General features: G+C 35.3%; 1 protein-coding gene across 1 annotated transcript; it reads left to right on the forward strand.

Moving 5' to 3' along the window:
• The first annotated feature begins 690 nt into the window (after nucleotides 1-690).
• LOC134325450 (tudor domain-containing 6) lies at nucleotides 691-9,022 on the forward strand. Its single transcript, XM_063007646.1, is given in 8 exon segments — nucleotides 691-896; nucleotides 898-927; nucleotides 929-1,105; nucleotides 1,825-5,624; nucleotides 5,880-7,331; nucleotides 7,398-7,526; nucleotides 7,701-7,777; nucleotides 8,717-9,022. Coding segments are annotated over 8 exon segments (5,958 nt in total). The 3' UTR covers nucleotides 8,804-9,022.
• The last annotated feature ends 9,351 nt before the right edge of the window (nucleotides 9,023-18,373 follow it).

The following is an 18,373-nucleotide window of genomic DNA, read 5'->3' on the forward strand; positions in this document are numbered from 1 at the left end:
AAGAATAAATTTACACTGTTATATAAGCTGCACACAGACTACTTTTCATTGTGTCAAAGTGTCATTTTGTCAGTGTTGTCCCATGAAAAGATATACTTAAATATCTGCAGAAATGTGAGGGGTGTACTCACTTTTGTGATACACTGTATATATATGTATGTATATGAATGACTACAACTTCTGACTACCTTTTCAGTACAGCAGTAAAATATATTATATATGTTACTGTTGTGTTTTTGAAAGATGTATTGAAAAATTAGACAGTTTGTGAAATATCCAACAGCTTGTGGTTTTGAAAATTAGGCAGAATATGCTGGGAAACTGTTGTGGGTATGGAATGTGTTGTAATATGAATGAAGAATTCATTAAAAAAAAATGATGTGGGGAAGAATTGCATTTTTTTTATGCAGTTACGTGATACAGTGGTAGTCTAGTGAATAGAGCTTTAGATTGTGTGTTTAAATCCAGACTCTGCCGGGAGGTGCCCTGAATCCTCTCAGCTAATGTATACCATACAATGGCTGAGCCTGAGTTCTTACCCCAGCTTACACAATACATGTATATGTATATAAAACAAATTAAGGCATTCCATGTGCCATAGATAATTATTACCATACAAATATAACAAGTGTGTCATTTATTTGTCTTTTTGTCAGATCTTGCCCATATATGATGTCTGGTTTTCTCAAGATGGGTTCATTGCATGTACTCCCATCAGTAGCATCAAATGTGACCATTTGCATCACAAGGGTAAATCTTCAACATGACTGTTCTTTTGTGGAACTTGGAGGAAGTTTTAATCATGTACAACTTGCAAAAGAAATATCTGACCAAATGAAACAAGACATTCAAATTCCTAAAGAGAGAGATTGTGATTTTGAAGGGAATCCTGGTGATTTGTCTTGTTGAAGAAGACCAGACTTGGCAATCTTTTCCTAATTGATGATGGAAGAACACTCTGGGTAACAAGCACTGTTTTGGCAAGGGGTCAGAGTAGCTTTTTTAATCTGCTGCCCATGATGGAGCTTTTTATTCTGGCCAGTGCATCACCACTTTCTCTTGAAAACAGGTGGTCTCCAACTGCTTCGGAGTTTCTCAAGTCTTTGTGTGGTACAGTCGACCCTTGACTTACGAACTTAATTGGTTCCGGGCTGTTCTTAAGTCAAAATGTTTGTATGTTAAACCTATTTTTCCCATAAGAAATAATGTAAATAGAATGAATCCATGCCAGAACCCCCAAACCACCCCCTTACCTAACCCTTCTAATGTCTTAAATGGACTTTTTTGTTTTAAATACAAGTGTATTCTCCCTTAATCTTAAATTATAGAATAGACAATACTGTAATAAACAATTATAAATAACAATACACAGTAGTACTGTACACCATCACATTTTATAAAATGTACTGTATCTACCAGAAACAACAATAACTCTCATATTTCTCTATTTCCTTGTTTATTTCAATAGTGTTGTATTTTGTAGGTATAATTGCATGAAAGAAAGACTGAGCCGAATTACTTCTTCTCTCTCACTCAATGTCCCTGCTGTCTAATACACAGTGACAGCTACTGGCAGGAGTAATTACACAACAAATAGTGATTTTTTTTCATTTTCTCAGCTCTGCACTCTCTCTGCTCCTTATTTGGGGACATTTTAATATTGAAAACACCGGAAAAACACCATCCGCTGTCGGAGTCAACTTGTTCATGACGTCACGTGTTTCGCGAATTTCGGTTCGTAATCTGAAATTTGTTCGTACGTTAAGTTGAAACAGATCGTTCGTAACCCGAAATGTTCATATGGTAAACCGTTCGTAACTCAAGGGTCGACTGTAAATCTGTCTCTGGATGTGTGCAGCATGTCATGATGCCAAATAGAATTATTCTTCTTGATATTTCAGGTATATTCAAGGAAATGCAGGAACTGGGATTTGCTAGAATGATGCCATTTGAGAATTTTAAACAACTTGCTGGAGATTATTTGCTTGCACCACAGGATATTGTTTCCCTTCCAACAAGTTATACTCCGTCAGATGTTCAAACAAAGGAAGATGGCAACATTCCAAATTTTTATCAGTATTTGTACCCAGAATTGCTGCCTGGAATCATTGAAACTGTGGAAGTCATGCAAGTAGTTCATCCATTAAAGATTTTTTGCAAACTGCATGTCTTTTCCTATGAACTAAACAAGTTAAGTGAGCAGATTCATGAATTCTATGAAGGCACTGCTGCTGCATTAATGGAAAGGCCACTATGCGATGGGTCTCCTTGTGCTACAAAAGGAAGTGATGGCAAGTGGTATAGATCTCTTCTAAAGCAAAACATTCTGTCAGATATTGTGAAGGTGTTTCATGTTGATTATGGAATGGGGGATTTTGTAAAAGTTGGAGATATCAGACCTTTATCTTCAAAGTTCTTCAGACTTCCAGTTGTTACGTATCCATGTTCCATGTATGGTATAATGGATGATGGCAATGGCTGGACAACAGGTCAGATTGATAAACTGAAAACAATTTTACAGAATCAAATCTTCATTGGAAAATTTGAGAAACAAAGTTCATCAGAAGGAATTTACTGTGTTACACTCTATGGAAATGATAATGTGAACATTAACAACAATTTTGCTGTCCAAGAGAAATGTCTGTATATAACTGAAAAAGCTGCTTTTTACTGCCCTTTTGGGATTCAAAGCCAAGAAAGTTTTAAAGGTTGCCATAAGCATGCATATTCAGTACCAACTCACTTGCTGGACTCTCACAATCTTTCACAAGTACATCATCAGAAGGCCATGTCATCTGGGCCTGCTGAAAGTGAGACAAGTATAAGACAAGTGTGTCCTAGAGAAAAAGTACATGGAATTCAACCTGAGCAGCTTTCTTATTACAATAAAGGTGGATTTGTCCTTCCTGAACAGTTATTTACTATCGGAAGTGTTGTGGATGTTAATGTATCATACATGGAAAATGATCAGATATTTTGGTGCCAGTTGGTAAATTGTTTGGCAAGTCTTAGAACTCTAATGCATGATATCCAAAGTCACTATTCATGCAGTCAGTTTCAACCCCCCACAGGTTCTGTTTGTATTGTACGTCATCCAGATAATGGACTATGGTACCGGGCACAGATTGTAACTCGCCATCTGACCCATCATGTTGATGTGAAGCTGCTTGACTATGGGCAAAAGCTTAAAGTGCCTTTGCAAGATTTGCGACCTATTGATCCCAAATTTCTAACGTTGATATGCCAAGCTTTTCAGTGCAGCCTTTTTAACAAAACAAGCTCTGGAAATTTAACTTTGAGCAATGATGCCATGTTAGACGTCTTCGGACCTATAGACCAAGCACCATTCTGCAATATCCCTTTGAAATTTACTATATGTGCAGTTATGTATGACTCCCAAGGCAAAGTGCTCAATATGGTAGATTTTATATCTCCATCTCCTAGTTCTTCTATTTCAGACCCTTTGCTGTTTCAGAATAAATTTGATAACTCTTCAGGACAATTGTTGGAAACAGCCTTTGATCAGAATGACAAACTTACTACATTAACACATGATCTCAACATGGGTGCCAAAGAGAAGGTTAGGATAACATGTGTTATAGGTGTGAAGCATTTCTATGGTCAGTTGAACCGAAATGGTCCCATAATTGAAAACCTGACAAAAGACATCCAGCAATTTTGTGGTATGGCCGAGAAGGCCAGACATCAGTTTTCACCTCAAATGATGTGTCTTGCAAGATATGGTGACCAGTGGCACAGAGGACAAATCAAATCCATAAATTCCAAAATCATTGTGCATTTTGTTGATTATGGTGATGTCTTGACTTTGGATACGTCTGACGTTTTACCAGTTCCAGCTCAGCTCAGTGCAGCTATGTCTATCCCATTCCAGGCTGTGTGTTTTCAACTCTTCAATGTACATTTAGAAGAATCCCATGAACTGAATAACTGGTTCAGAAATCACATCACTGACTGTACATTCACTGTTACTATAATGGAGAGAAATCCTGCTGGAAAACTATCAGTGAGACTACATGATGGAAAAACCAACGTAAATCTAATGATAGAGGAGAAATTTAATGAAAGTAACAAAAACGAAAATGTCAGCAAAAGAGCAGTAAGCAAATTACTGTCCAACGACATGGAGCCTTTTAAGGGAAAAGGATGTTTTGATGACAAACTCCAAGCTAACTCGAACATACATCAGAATGACCTGAAACAGTCTGAGCAAAGCCGCTCTGACATTGAGAAAAATGTTCAAAGTTTGAATGTAAACATTTGTAAAAGTGGACTCGCAACTGGTAAAACTACCCCTAGAAAAGTGGACAATGACCAACATTTAACATCTCATTCAAAGCTCATAGAACTTCCTTCAAGATTCTTAAAAGCAGGATTAGTCTCAGAAGTGTACATTTCACATTGCAACAGCCCATCAAGTTTTTTCATTCAGCTTGCAAGTGAAGAGTGTGATATCTTTGCCCTTGTTGACAAACTGAATTGTTCTCACATATGTAAGTTACCAGTTGATTTTAGCCAGTCCCATCCGGGTGACATAGTGAACGCAGAGTATCCCACAGATGGTGCTTGGTATAGAGCAGTTGTTCAAAACAAGCATAAAGATGGCACAATTCAAGTGGAATTTATTGACTTTGGAAATGAGGCAACATTACCTGTTTCAAAAGTGTGGAGGTTGGACTCAGAATTTCTTCAATTTCCCAGATACAGCATTCACTGTTGTCTTTCCACAGATGATGGTAAAATACAAACACAATGGACACAGGAACAGATAACTGATTTTAAAAATGTGGTTTGTGAAAAGAAATTGTTTTGTCACTTTATCAAACAGAATTCATCTTTTTGGGAGGTTAACATAAGGGACCAGGATGTTATGTTGGCAGAATCATTCATAGAAAAGAAAACCACAGTAAACTTAAATTGCAATACGCCACAAACTTTCTGCTTTCAAGATGTCTGTTCAGGACAATATAAGAAACCAGTGTTGTCCTTGGGTCAGACAATAGAAGTATATGCCTCATCGATTGTAGGACCAGATTTTTTCTGGTGCCAGTACACAGACTCTACAAAGCTTGACAATATCTCCTTGGAAGTTCAAGAATTTGGTAATTCTGCCCAAACAGATTTGGTTTCAGTTGATCATTTGAGCCCTGGAGACCCATGCGTAGCTTTATACCCAGATGACAATATGTGGTACCGTGCACAAGTTATTAGTAAATCTGCAAGCTCAGTCTCTGTACTTTTTGTAGATTATGGCAATGAAAATGAGATTCCCTACACTTCGGTAAAGGCAGTACCAACCAGCCAACTGGAAACCCCACCTCAGGCATTTCTTTGTCAGTTGGAAGGATTCAAAGTTACACATGGCTGCTGGAATGATTCTGCAGCTGCTCGATTTTTTGATCTTATTGTAGATAGTCCTCTGAAGGTTAAAATTCAAAATATGGAGGAGACTATCAACTATTCAACTATTTTCAAGTACCATGTCCAGGTCGAGTGCAAAATGCTCCTTATCAATGACATCATGAAGGATTACTGGAATCACTCTATCACTCAAGTTTGTGAACAAAGTAGTAATGATGGTTGTCTGAAACCTACAGAAGTAGAATGTCAACAAATTGCAAATCCTGAACCATCCAGGAAAAATCTAACATGTGTGTTAAATTCACAAGAACCCTTTGAAACAAACACCTCACCTCAAGTCACTCATTCGTTACCTCATGGACTTCACTGGAGAGAGCCATCACTGGCTAATGGGGAGATTGAGTCAAGGGGTGTTGTAGACTTTCCCAGACAATCTGAAGTGAAAAAGTTATTTGATGATAGTAGTTTAAATCTGAGGAAAAACAGTAATACTGAAGAAGGGTCTGATGCATCTCAATGTTTACCTAACGTCACAGATCTCCACCCTGTAACCATCAAACAGGATTTTACTTCAGAGGTTTATATTTCACACATTAATAGCTTATCAAGTTTCTTTGTGCAGTTGGCAAAAGATGAAAACTCTCTATTTTTACTCACAGAACAACTAAATTCTAATAGTTCATTGGTGAATGATCTAGTCCAATTAAACTCTATTAAGTGTGGAAGTTTGGTCAAGGCTGTTTTTCCTGATGATGAGTCTTGGTATCGTGCAGTCATCAAGGATAATAATGGAAATGATGGAATACATGTAGAATTCATAGATTTTGGAAATGAGGCCACTCTTACCTCTACGAATGTGTGCAAGCTTGATGAGCAATTCCTGCATTTCCCAAGGTTTAGCATTCACTGCTGTCTTCAAGAAAATACTGCTGGAATACAAAATGGAATGGAAGAAGAGGCAAGTTTACTGAGCAGTGTACTTGCAAAGGGTTGTGAAAAGAAACTGTTTTGCAAGTTCATCAAAGAGACCAACTCTACTTGGGAAGTTCAAATCACAGATCAGAGAAGCTCTGTGGAAGAGATTTCCCTTGAAAAATGGGATGATTTTAATGAACTTCAGACTGCCCCTCCACATCAAGAATGCTCTGAAGTAGTGATGTTGACAGATATGTTTTCATTCAAGAAACCAGAAATGTCCACTGACCAAACAGTAGAGGTGTATGCCTCATCCATCGTTGGACCAAATGATTTTTGGTGTCAATATGCAAATTCTGAAAAACTTGACAAAATATCTCTGATTGCCCAAGAAATTGGAAACAATGCAGAGACAGGTTGCATTAGGATTGGTCAATTGTGCCCAGGAGGCCCATGCATAGCTCTTTACTCTGACACAATGTGGTACCGTGCACAGATTAAACAAAAATCATCAAATACTGTGTCTGTAATTTTTGTTGATTATGGAAACGAGGCTGAAACAGAACCTGATTCCATCAAGCCATTGCCTGTCAGTCTGATGGAGTACCCACTTCAAGCATTTCCATGTCAGCTAGAAGGATTCAATCCCTCTGAAGGATACTGGAATGATAATGCACATGCAAAATTCTTTGAGCTTCTATCCGATAAGCCTCTGGAAGTGACAATTCAGAAGATTACAAATAATTTGGGGAGTCTTACTTCACCATATTATGTCAGAGTCCAGTCCAATGAGTATGATATAAATGACCAGATGAAACATTATTGGAACTTGTCTGTAAATCCTCTTAGCCCTAACGTGGATTCTGTACCATTCCATAAAGTCAGTTCTCATGAAAAAGAAGTCAATGAATTACCTAATGACAATTCTGCAGAAACAGGGGCACCTGACCTCAGCCCTGTGTTGGCTTCAGATCTTGGGCATGAAGAACATGAAGTATTTATCGGAAATGGGCACTCAAATGAAGAACCTGCCAATTGTAAGTTTTACAGAGTTAAGGTATGTGATGAAGTGGCATAGAGCTAATTTTACAGATCTGTTTCAGACAACAACAATAAAATCAGTGGATCTGTTGGAGTGCAGTCAATTCAGGAAAAAGGACATCTAGAACAAGTTTCACCTAAATGGACCACACGGCACAATGTAGATGTGCTGAATGCACAAGCTGAATTAGGTGGGTGATTGCCTATTTAAAATTTGGTTAGTCTTTTGTGAGTGTGTGAGACAGAACCATGCCTTTAAGCAGTTGACTTGTTTGGATTAAAACTGTTTAAACTGGTTAATCTTACTCTAGAATGTGTCTGTGTGTACAGACCATAACCTTTCTTTCTTATTCATTTCCATCTAGACAACTCTGTGACCAACCAAATCAAAAGTGAGCTGTATAATTCTGATCATCAGCTGTTGCCCATGTTGGAGGAAATGGTAGTATAACATACTAAATGTTTACCTAGCTCTGCTATAAGACATCAGTGTCCTGTTCTTTTATTGCTACTATATTTTTTAAGGTAGTACCATATGGTCAAAATTATGTGGACACTCCTCTTAATTATTGAGTTCAGGTGTAACACAGCATATACTGTATGTTATCCCTTGAACTGCAGAATGTACCGCATCTTTGGAACACCTTCTGCATTTCTTAAGTTTTCAGGAAAGAGTGGTTAACCTTCTGAACCTGAGGCACTCAAGTCAGTTTTTACTCACCTCACAGTGTAATAGATTGTGGACTATTTACCTAACCGGCTCCAAAACTGTGAGAAAGATGGTGGCCAGCAGCACTGGTGCACCCCAGGGAGCTGCACTGTCCCCTTCTCTCGTTTCCCTTTATATGTCTGCCTTCCAATACAACCGCCTGCTGTGTATGTTGTACCAGAATGTTGTGGCCTGTACCTTTTCTGTGCGGTTTTATGTAAGGGGAGCACCGGCACTGCAGGAGATGCTTTGTGCCTCTTTTAAACTTTTCACAATGGACAGTGCCATCATAGAACTGACACTGGACTCTTTGGAGACAGTGGGACTTAGTAAAGTCTGTCTGTCTGTCTACAAGCCACTAACACAACAATTATTGTCCATTAACCAAAAGTGTCAGTTTTGCAGTTGACCATATATAATGCCAAACTTATTTGTGTGACACAACATTCTCATCAGAAAACATTTTGACATGATCAGTTTAACTTTAAACATTAAAACGTGAATTTTGGACTGGTTATATGTATAAATTTTATGTGCGTCTACTTTGATAAAGTCTGTATGTACAGTGTATTGCATCAATTTAAATCCAGTGGGCTTGATCAAACATATTTTGCTATTTAAGAACAGAAATATTTATAGTGCTTTCTTAAATTTGTATTTTTGTTAATACAGATACCTCATGGGAATATGACTGAAGAGATTTTATATCAGCCTGAGCAAGATGAACTTAAGGACATTAATGGTCATGATGACTTTTAAACATGTTGACTTTAATGATGGATTGTGATGCACTTTAGCCCTTGGGGTAAACTGTGCAGTGTTTACCTGTAAAAACCTTTTGAAATTTAAATGCCTATTTAAAAAGAAAAACTACCAGCTATTTTTCTAATGTGATGTGTTTAATATTTGGTTGTATAATGTATTATGATATCACTATTTACATGTATTTTGTGTCGCGACTTAAATAAAGAACAACTTCAAAGCAGTTAGACAGTATAGTATAGTATAGTATTACTTGTTCTGGGCTTTAAATAACATTAAAATTGACATGCCATTTACACTTCTGTTTAATAGGGCTTATAAGTACGTTAAAAAGTGCTGGCTTCCAAGATGTTTTTACATTTATTAGGTTTTTTTTCTTTGACTTTTCAGCTTTTTAAATTTTAGTAAGTCTTGTAATTTAGTTCAATCACTAAATTTTCCCCTTCTGAACACTCAAGTGAGTTGGAAATGCATTACAACTGTTGTAGATCTGCAGCTAAGTAATGATTAATGCATGGAAAACACACATTCATCAACAAAGATCCAGACTAGTCCCAGCAGGAAGAAGAGGGAAAAGTGTTTTGTACACCTTGCAGTAATGCTTTGAGCTAAAGACAAGAATTGACACTCCTAACCTCAAAGCATTAAAGAGCATTATTTTTCATATTATTTGGCAGATCAGCGAGGTGCACAATAATCTTTTACACGTTGCTGTTGGTGTTTCTGCCTTGATGATTCACATAATTCGGGTAATTTGTTAAAATATATTTAATTGGGGGAAAATGTCTGTGAGTCGAAGATGCCAACAGCCATAAACCATGCTATTACCACTAAGTCATGCTATTACCATTAATCATTTTATGAATTGAAGTGAATACTAACCACTTTTTTTTTTTTTGGTTCTCTTATTACTCACAGGACATCAAATGGTGCAGCTGCTTCAAGGCTGGGCCTGACCATACATTAGACCAATAACTAAAATGAGGAAACTGGTCAGAGTAGTCCTGCAGTTTAATTTTCTCTCAAAATCCAGCACACAAGCAAAAACAAAACACAAATGACATGCTTGACAATAGATAAATGGTTTAATTAAATTACTAGAATTTATTAAACATGAAGCAGAATAGGAACACAACAAAAATTAAAATTTTTCATTAAAAACTTATACAAATATACATCATAACAATTCACATGTAAAGTTGAATATTTGGAGAAAGAATGAAGAGCAGGTGAACACATTTATTAAATTGACCATATCACTTCCTTTGTACATAAGGGTAGCTCTGACAATGTTAAATGATCTAATGAGTGGATCAAATTCACACGATTAAGTTGATATATTTGCAGCCAATTACAGCAGGAAATTTAGGACATTTTGTAAAATGCAATAAACAAATCTGATTTGTTAATTGTCTTGAACCTTTATTTAACTAAAAAGAGTATGGGAAGAAGAAATGACTGTTTTGGCTGACTAACTTGATTATATTTTTAAATATATACAGATGTTGAACTAGATGCCTGTAACACACTAAAGAAGTTGAGATAAGGCAAAATAAAAGTAAAATGTATAGAAACAAGTTCTACCATTTTGAAACATTGCACAATAAGCAGGTGACCTGGTTATACGTGAGGGTATTATGATGAAATATAGGATTTTTATTCCTACAATTAAAACTTCCTATAATTAGTATAAACATTTGTGTATCACAGATTTTAGATTATATTTATTTATACATATATAGATGTGGATTCTTCAAAAAGTTTCCACTTTTTTTTTTAACTCTTTTAAAAACAAATGACATCACTTTTCTACAGTCACCTTCCGATACAATTTTCCCAGCGTTGTACCAACTTGTCATCAGCAAAAAAAATTTTTGGTTGAGCACTTAGGCACTGATGCACCACTGCTTTCACATCATCACATAAAAATCTTCTTCCCGTTAAAACTTTTTTGAGCATCCAAAATGGTGGAAATCAGATGGCACTAAATCTGGATAAGCTCTCTGTCTCTCAGACATGACGAATCACTACTCTTTCCACCCTCACTGTTTCCAACGAAAATATACAAGTGCAGAAACTTTTTGAAGTGCTTGTATATGTGTGTGTATACACAAGTCATGACATTCATTTGGGCTTATGTCTTTGTGGCGGCCTTTAAGCCACAGCCTTTCAATGTGTGTCATCTGAGTTCCAGCAGCTTTTCCAGCATCTTTTAAATAATGACCTGACAGATGTAGTTGTGTGCAGCCGACAGCCAAATTGCACATATCTTGAACAAATGCTCAAGAATCTCAACAGATTAACAGTTATAAAACAACATCTAGATAAGCTAAAAATATGAAAAGGAAACGCTAGAAACTAAAAAAAAAACGTGTTTGGACACAATCACCAGATGAATCACCCTGCCAACTGTTAAGCATGGGGTGAACATGTTCTGCTTTGTGGTTGTTGGTAGCCAGTGGCAAAATTCAGAAGTAGAATTAAATATGGATTCCACTAAACATCAAACATTGAAAGCGATAATGACGGTCAAGTAAAGAAAAAAACAGTTTCAACAACAGGATCTTTATAGAAAACATTTTTTTCAAAATAAACAAAGTTTATTTTGTACTACTGTAAGAAATAAATGCTAATGGTTTTGAAATGTCCTCTCAGTTACATGACTTAAATATCTGTGGGTATATCTAAAACATGCTGTGCATTCATGACAGATACCTAAGAACTAATTATTTACAAAGTAAGAGTTGGTGAACATTTCTAAAACAAGTAGAAAGACTCTTTTAGCTGCTCACTGCAATGCTAGAAAGGAAAGATGGGAGTAACTTAGTATTGTCTTAGTGTCCAAAATTTAGCTTCTTAGGTTAAGCATAAAGCTGAGTAAAATGAATATTTTAAATACATTTTTAACTATTAACAAATATACTAGTACTAAAGGAAAAACAAACAAAAACATTTGAAGTTAAACATAAAATCCCAAGTAACTAGCAAAGCCTAGCATAATGAATGACTAGACAAATATATACTTTAAATTATTGGTTACATAATTAGATACATTGATTTACTTTACAGGAGCAAAAAAATGAAAAAAGGTCACACTGCTTTGAATATTTGGTGTTCATATAGGTAAGCAAGTCAGGTTCTTCTCTTTCCCACCTGGTTGTATTAAACAGATTATAGAATGGAGAGATTTATTTTATTATAATCATAAATAAAAGGATAAACAGTTTGAAAGTGTGCACAGTGTTGTCAGTTAAAACAAAGTTTCTTACCTTTACAAAGCCAGACGGTTATTTCTTTTTAATTGCAGCCGTCATTGTTGTTGAGATCTCACCTCTATTTATTGCTACATGCTAAAAATAGAATTGTCAATTTATCAGTTAACTTATTTATAATGATCAGAACATTTAAACAATCAAAACTTTTTAAAAAATAAATGTACCTTTTGCCTTAAATGTGTGAGCAGTGCGTTTCGAACCTTCAAAAAAAGTTTGTTATTGTAATTTGGTCACAGACATACAAAACATGCTGTGCTATCAAATCACCCAAAATCTTTGACAGTCCACTTTAAATTTGATGTCAATCAGCATTTGAAAAACACAAAAGTACTTTGTAAAACCCACTTTGCAACAGTTACAAATCTTAAGCAACTTGCCTTTTTATCTGCACAAAATCCTGTAAGTAGTATGAAGAAACCCTGCATGCAAAATAAGAGATTTAGTCATTTGTATAAAGCTAGAACACATAGATAAGTAATAAATGTATAATGAATTATTTTATACCTGCAATGAGTTGAAAAAGGTGAAAGCATAATTGACAATCTCGGCAAAAGGTTTAAATGTGAGGTCTAATATCAGCACGAAAAACCCAAGGATCCAAGTTGTTCCGAGAATAGGGGTTAGGAGGACGATGGTTTTGATAATGCCTCTTACAATTTCCTTTTCATCCTGTGTGGATCCCTCTGACATAGTAGGTTTTAAGAGCTTGCTGATAACCACAACCATGGTAAACATATTCACAAGGACAATCATACCAACTGGAACAATGAAGAAATGGATTGAGCCATGTAACGGACTTTCATATCTCAACCAACAGGTCTCATTGTCGTAGTATGAGTCCAGAGCTCCGTTGTTGTAAGTTATGACTGTAACAATGACAATTAATAAAGGACAGGCATAACCAAAAGAAAAGCATAACCACAAGTAGACCTTTTTTCTCAGCTGGACAAAATAAAATGTCAGTTGGTGTAAGAGCCCCATACTAAAGCACATCATCCAGAAAAACATAGCCAAAAAGAAAAAATGTTTTAGGACTGTTAGAGCCAAACACCATTGCTTAAGGGCTGCAATTGTAGGGGCACTAGCTAGAAAACAACAATGTGCTAATAACAAACAAAGAATAATATTCACCAAGACTGTGTGTTTGAAGTGGGATATGTTTGATTTTACCACAGTATTCCACACTACCAACTCAATCAATAAACACAAAGCAAGTGAACAAATTGAAAATGCTAAACCAATGTAAGTTAACTCCTCCATATATGGTAACTGCACAGGGGATTTAGACATCAAAATGGTAAATGCACTTAAGTGTGTACAATTACAGAGATTCTGGTTATAGTCCCATTTACATGAGTTGAAAGACCACTGTTTAATTTCTGTATCAAAATATACACAGTAGATCTCATGGTTTCGAAGTCTGTTAGTTTCCCATTTTATCAAAATCTCTTTCTGGCCTGTGTTGTTAGCAACGACTGAAAATATAATTCCATTAGAGCTCATATTATCGTTTAATGGTAACAACTGATCCAAATTCCTAATCACAGTCTGAAATAAAATGTTGGAACCACTGCTTTTGATACTGATGTTATGCTTAGTCGTGCATTGTGGGCCCGGTTGTGCCGAAGAGTTAATTGCTATTATTTGTACATTATTTTGTTGACAGGTGGAGTGCTCTAATGTTACATTTGTTACATTTGTTTGTTGTAGAAGGTTTTCTAAAGACATCAAATATTTAACAGCCAAACTTGTTGTATTACGTTCCTTCCATTTAGCTAATAAACTGTCATTCAGAAGATTGCTTGAAGAATCCAAAATGGCCTGAAATTCACAAAAGACTTTTGTTATAGGTTTAGTGTAGTTGTTCCTATTCATTTCTTGACTTAAATGCAAAAGCATGCCTGTACTTACAGGTAGCACTGATTCATTCCATAAAGTATTCTGTATTTGAGAGGCACTTTGCATAAGGTCCATGATATCCACAGATGTATTAATACATGCGAATGCATCAATATTGGAAAATGGCTGTAGTTTTTCAGTTGACTGCTTTAAATTACTGAACACATTAATAGCCTCCAAACTAACATTTCCAATTCCTCTATGGATGTCCTGTAATTTGTTGTAGAAGACAAAATCACACATGCTTAGTGGGTCACTCAAAGATGTTTGATTGGCTGAGAGATTTGTTACTCTCTAACAAAAGCCCTTTAAAAGTCTTCATACCTTTGCATTGTTCCACAGCTTATACAGTCCTTGATCAACACATTCAGAGATTACTGTGTCATATGTTCCATTTTCAAAGCACTTTCTCTCCATTTTATTTAAACTAGATTGTGGACATAACAGCTTGGCAGTGCAGTCAGCTTTTGCCTCTGGCCATGTTGTATCTGCTGTGCAAAACTTATCACCTGGTTCTAAATAAAATAAAATTAATTAATCAATCAAAAAAATAATCAGTTTCAAAAAAGAAAAAAGCTGATGTTTTATAGTAAAAGTAACAACTTTGTTAATACACCATATTCTCATCGGGTCAAATCTGTGATCATTTGTTTTAATGTTGACAGATGTTTTATAAATACTTACGAATGATAGAAATCTCTAGAGTGGCGTTTTTTGACTGGTTTCCTCTGTTTTTAAATTCACATGTAGTAGTCACTGTTGATTTATCTCCACACACAAAATCTATTTCATACTTGTAATACATTTTATCCTTGTTTACTGGGGTTTAAAACAAAATAAATAAGGTTTCTATTTACAAAAGATATTGTAATAAATAATGTTTACTAAACTGTAAACTAAACATCTCATGTGTGTTTGCATGTGCAAACCCATCTGCACAAACACAGTGTGAAAAGAATAACATCATACTTACTTTCAGTAAAAAATGGTTTGTGAGAACAGGGTGTAAAGTTGTAGATTTCTGAGCTGTTTTGAATAATACATGAAATTGTTATCTTCATTTTTTCACGTGTATATTTACAATGTGGAAACTGGGGTTCACTGGTGATAAAAATTTCAGGCAATATGGCTATGTCCAAATCGATACTTGCTCTGTGTATTATGGAATTTGATGTGTTGGACATGTAGTCACATATAAATGTTCCTGTGTTTAATAAAACAAAAGAACTTTTACAGTTGATACAGCTAATAAAATTAGAAGACACTTAATGGTCATTAATCCATTTTTCATTCAATTCATTTTACCTTTCCAGAATTCAGAAGTCTTATTAATTATAACTTCGCTGTGAGACACTGTAGACTCTGTGCCATTAGTGACTTCTTTTTTTTCAACACCCTTTTGAATGAACCACTTGGCATCTCCTAAACTCTTGTGAGGTTCACATGTTATGTTGACAACAGCAGCAGAATTAATTATGCCTAATGGACTTCTTGTGATTTTTATAAGTCCTGTAAAATAGAAATATGAATTAGGTAAATAAAATACATTTGTTGTGGGAACAAAGTTTACCATGTGCCAGACCCTTTTTTAGCTTTTGAGGTAAATCTGCTTTCATCTGTATTTTTTAAAACATCAGTTCCAAGCAGCCATATTATAACCCCTTTAAGACATCAACATTGTGTGTGCCCACAATGGTCTTAACCCCAACATCATAACCATGCATCACACAATGTCATGGAATTAGAAAATTACATTAATCACTGTTTATAAATTAAACACTAAGTTTGCCAACTCTCCTGTTACAGCCAGGACAGGCTGGTTTTCTTGTCCGATTTTACCAAACACCAGATAATAAAACATACTGTTGGTTGAGAATATATGCATATGGTTATCAACTTGTTTTAATCAACTTGTAAAAAAACTGGATGAACAAAGCATCTCATGTGAATTATGAAGTTACAAAGTTTGGAATAAAAATAAAATTAAAAATGTTAAATGCATGAATACATGTATGAATTAATCAATCAATATAGTATTAAGTTTATTAATCATCCATTCATTCAGGTATCTATCTACAGTGCTGTAGAATAGTATTTACTCTCCTATTTCCACATCTTTTTCATATTTCATTGTTTTAGATCTTTGAACAAAAAATGGGTAAAAACAAAGTCCTAAAAACTTTCATTGATTAAATGAAAAAACTTTATATAATCTTGTGGAAAAAAATAACCTTAACCTAATCATCTTAATTAACCAAATTTGACTAATAATTGGGTTTAATTACATTTAATTGTGTTTAATTGCGTTTGCTTACTTTTTTATATTATATGAAACAAACTACCACAATAGCAGGCACTGTCTCTAAATAAATAGAAATGAAAACTATAGTGAATCTTTCCAGAAGTAGCTAGTCATAGTAGCTAGAAATATTTACTATTTATTTTTTTATTTTTTGCATTTTTTCCAATTTTCCTCCCAATCTAGTCGTATCCAATTACCCAATTGCATTATGTATTCTCTTTACCGATGCTGATCTTTAGTTCTGATTGAGGAGAGTGAGACTGACACATGCCCCATCTGACACGAGTGCAGTAGCCGACTGCATCTTTTCACCTGCACGGGGTGAGTTCATATGCAGATCAGCTTTGTGTACGGAGAGCCACACCCTGATCACCACATTATTCCTCAGCCAATTGTTGCTCATGTAGCCACCCAGCCTAGCCAGATGGCAGAACTGATTTTCGAACCGACGAGTTTGAAATGTCAGCTCTGGTGTGCTAGCGTGTTTTATCATTGCACAACCTAAGCGGCATATTTATTAAAATCTTAATAACCTAAAACCTTTTAAGCTAATTTTCTATGGACTAATGAGTAAAAAGTGAAACTTTTGGAGGTCATAGGTCTAGTTTCATCTGGTATAAATTACCACTGCATACCACAGAAAGAACTTTATACCAAGAGCCAAATGGCTTGGAATGATTTCCTGGGGGATTTGCTACAAATGCTGAAACAATTAATTTTGCTCCCTACTAGAAAGTTCCGAAAGAATATTTCTGAGTATGTCTGTAAAACCAACAAAAAAGACAAATATCCAAAGACAAAAATTCTAAAGGGGCTTCCATGGAATCAGTGGACACAAGACAGGATAACATCTGAAATAGGAAGGAATAGAAAGGAATACTATACTGGCAATTCTGAGTTGTCAATATTGTGTTTATAATTACAGGTATGAAATAAAAGTATTCAAAAAAAAAAAAAAAACACACACACACACAGAGAGCTAAACTATCTGCTGCACCAGTGTGCCAAGCAGATTTTGAAATTTAAATTGTAACCATTTAAAGTTACCTTTAGTAACAAGGTTGAATGTGGCGTTCATATTTTTTACCAGATCTTCTTCTGTCTTTGTTTCAAGCTTACTTACATCGAATTCGTCATCAAACTGCATCACAAAGTCTCCGATGATACTACCCTTTCTTTTTTAACAAAGGTAAAGAAAAAAAGGTTTTGCTTACTAGGGCTTTATTATACATTTAGAAAAACACTTGACTAGATATTTAGGTAATTTAACAGAACTTTCAATATTGAGAATATTTTTCTTTATGTCTTGTGTACCTGAGTGAAGTGACGTTTAGTGAATTAAACCACAACATAGTGCTGTAAACCGATGCCAGCTAGAAAAGACAGAGGTTGAAGTATCTTCATCAGATTTGCTTTTGCAACTTCCACAAGCATGTCTAATACTGTAATAGATTATGAAATAGCGTGACAGAATAGCATGACATTAACTTTGACTCAAACCTTTTATAAAACTATTTTTAAGTTCCTAAGTTCACTTTTTGACTGCATTGGCTATGCTTGCTATACAATTACAATACAGTTTGATTGTTTTTCAGTTCTTTTTTTTTTTCAAGCCAGAGAAAAAAAGAGTAATATAATACATAAAAATATTTGGACTAAAACATAGGAAGACTGTATCGTTTCATCACTCCACAATTATTTGGGGACTGGTGTAAAACATGACAATCCCAAAGATAAACAAAACTATGCAGTTCTGAAACTGTGATTTTTTTTACTTGTATTTCAATAAAATCATTCTCTCTAAGTCCCACTTATGAGCAATATTAAAGAAGTGTAATTACCTTCTGTTTATTTTTGTAGGCAGATATAGTACCTTGAGATAACCCACACAGATACAGGAACATATTGCCATGCAGCTTCTACCCTGCCAGCTGTTTTTGTCATTATATATAGATGCATTTAAACAGCAGGGACTGACAGTCTTTTCAATGTTCATTTTTTATGATTATGATTATGATTCATGATTTAATGTTTCACAGTACAAAAGAACTGTGCCACCCTGTTGGCTAATTTCTATTAGGTCCCTGATAA

The sequence above is a fragment of the Trichomycterus rosablanca genome, chromosome 13 (assembly GCF_030014385.1).
Source record: "Trichomycterus rosablanca isolate fTriRos1 chromosome 13, fTriRos1.hap1, whole genome shotgun sequence".
NCBI lineage: Eukaryota > Metazoa > Chordata > Actinopteri > Siluriformes > Trichomycteridae > Trichomycterus > Trichomycterus rosablanca.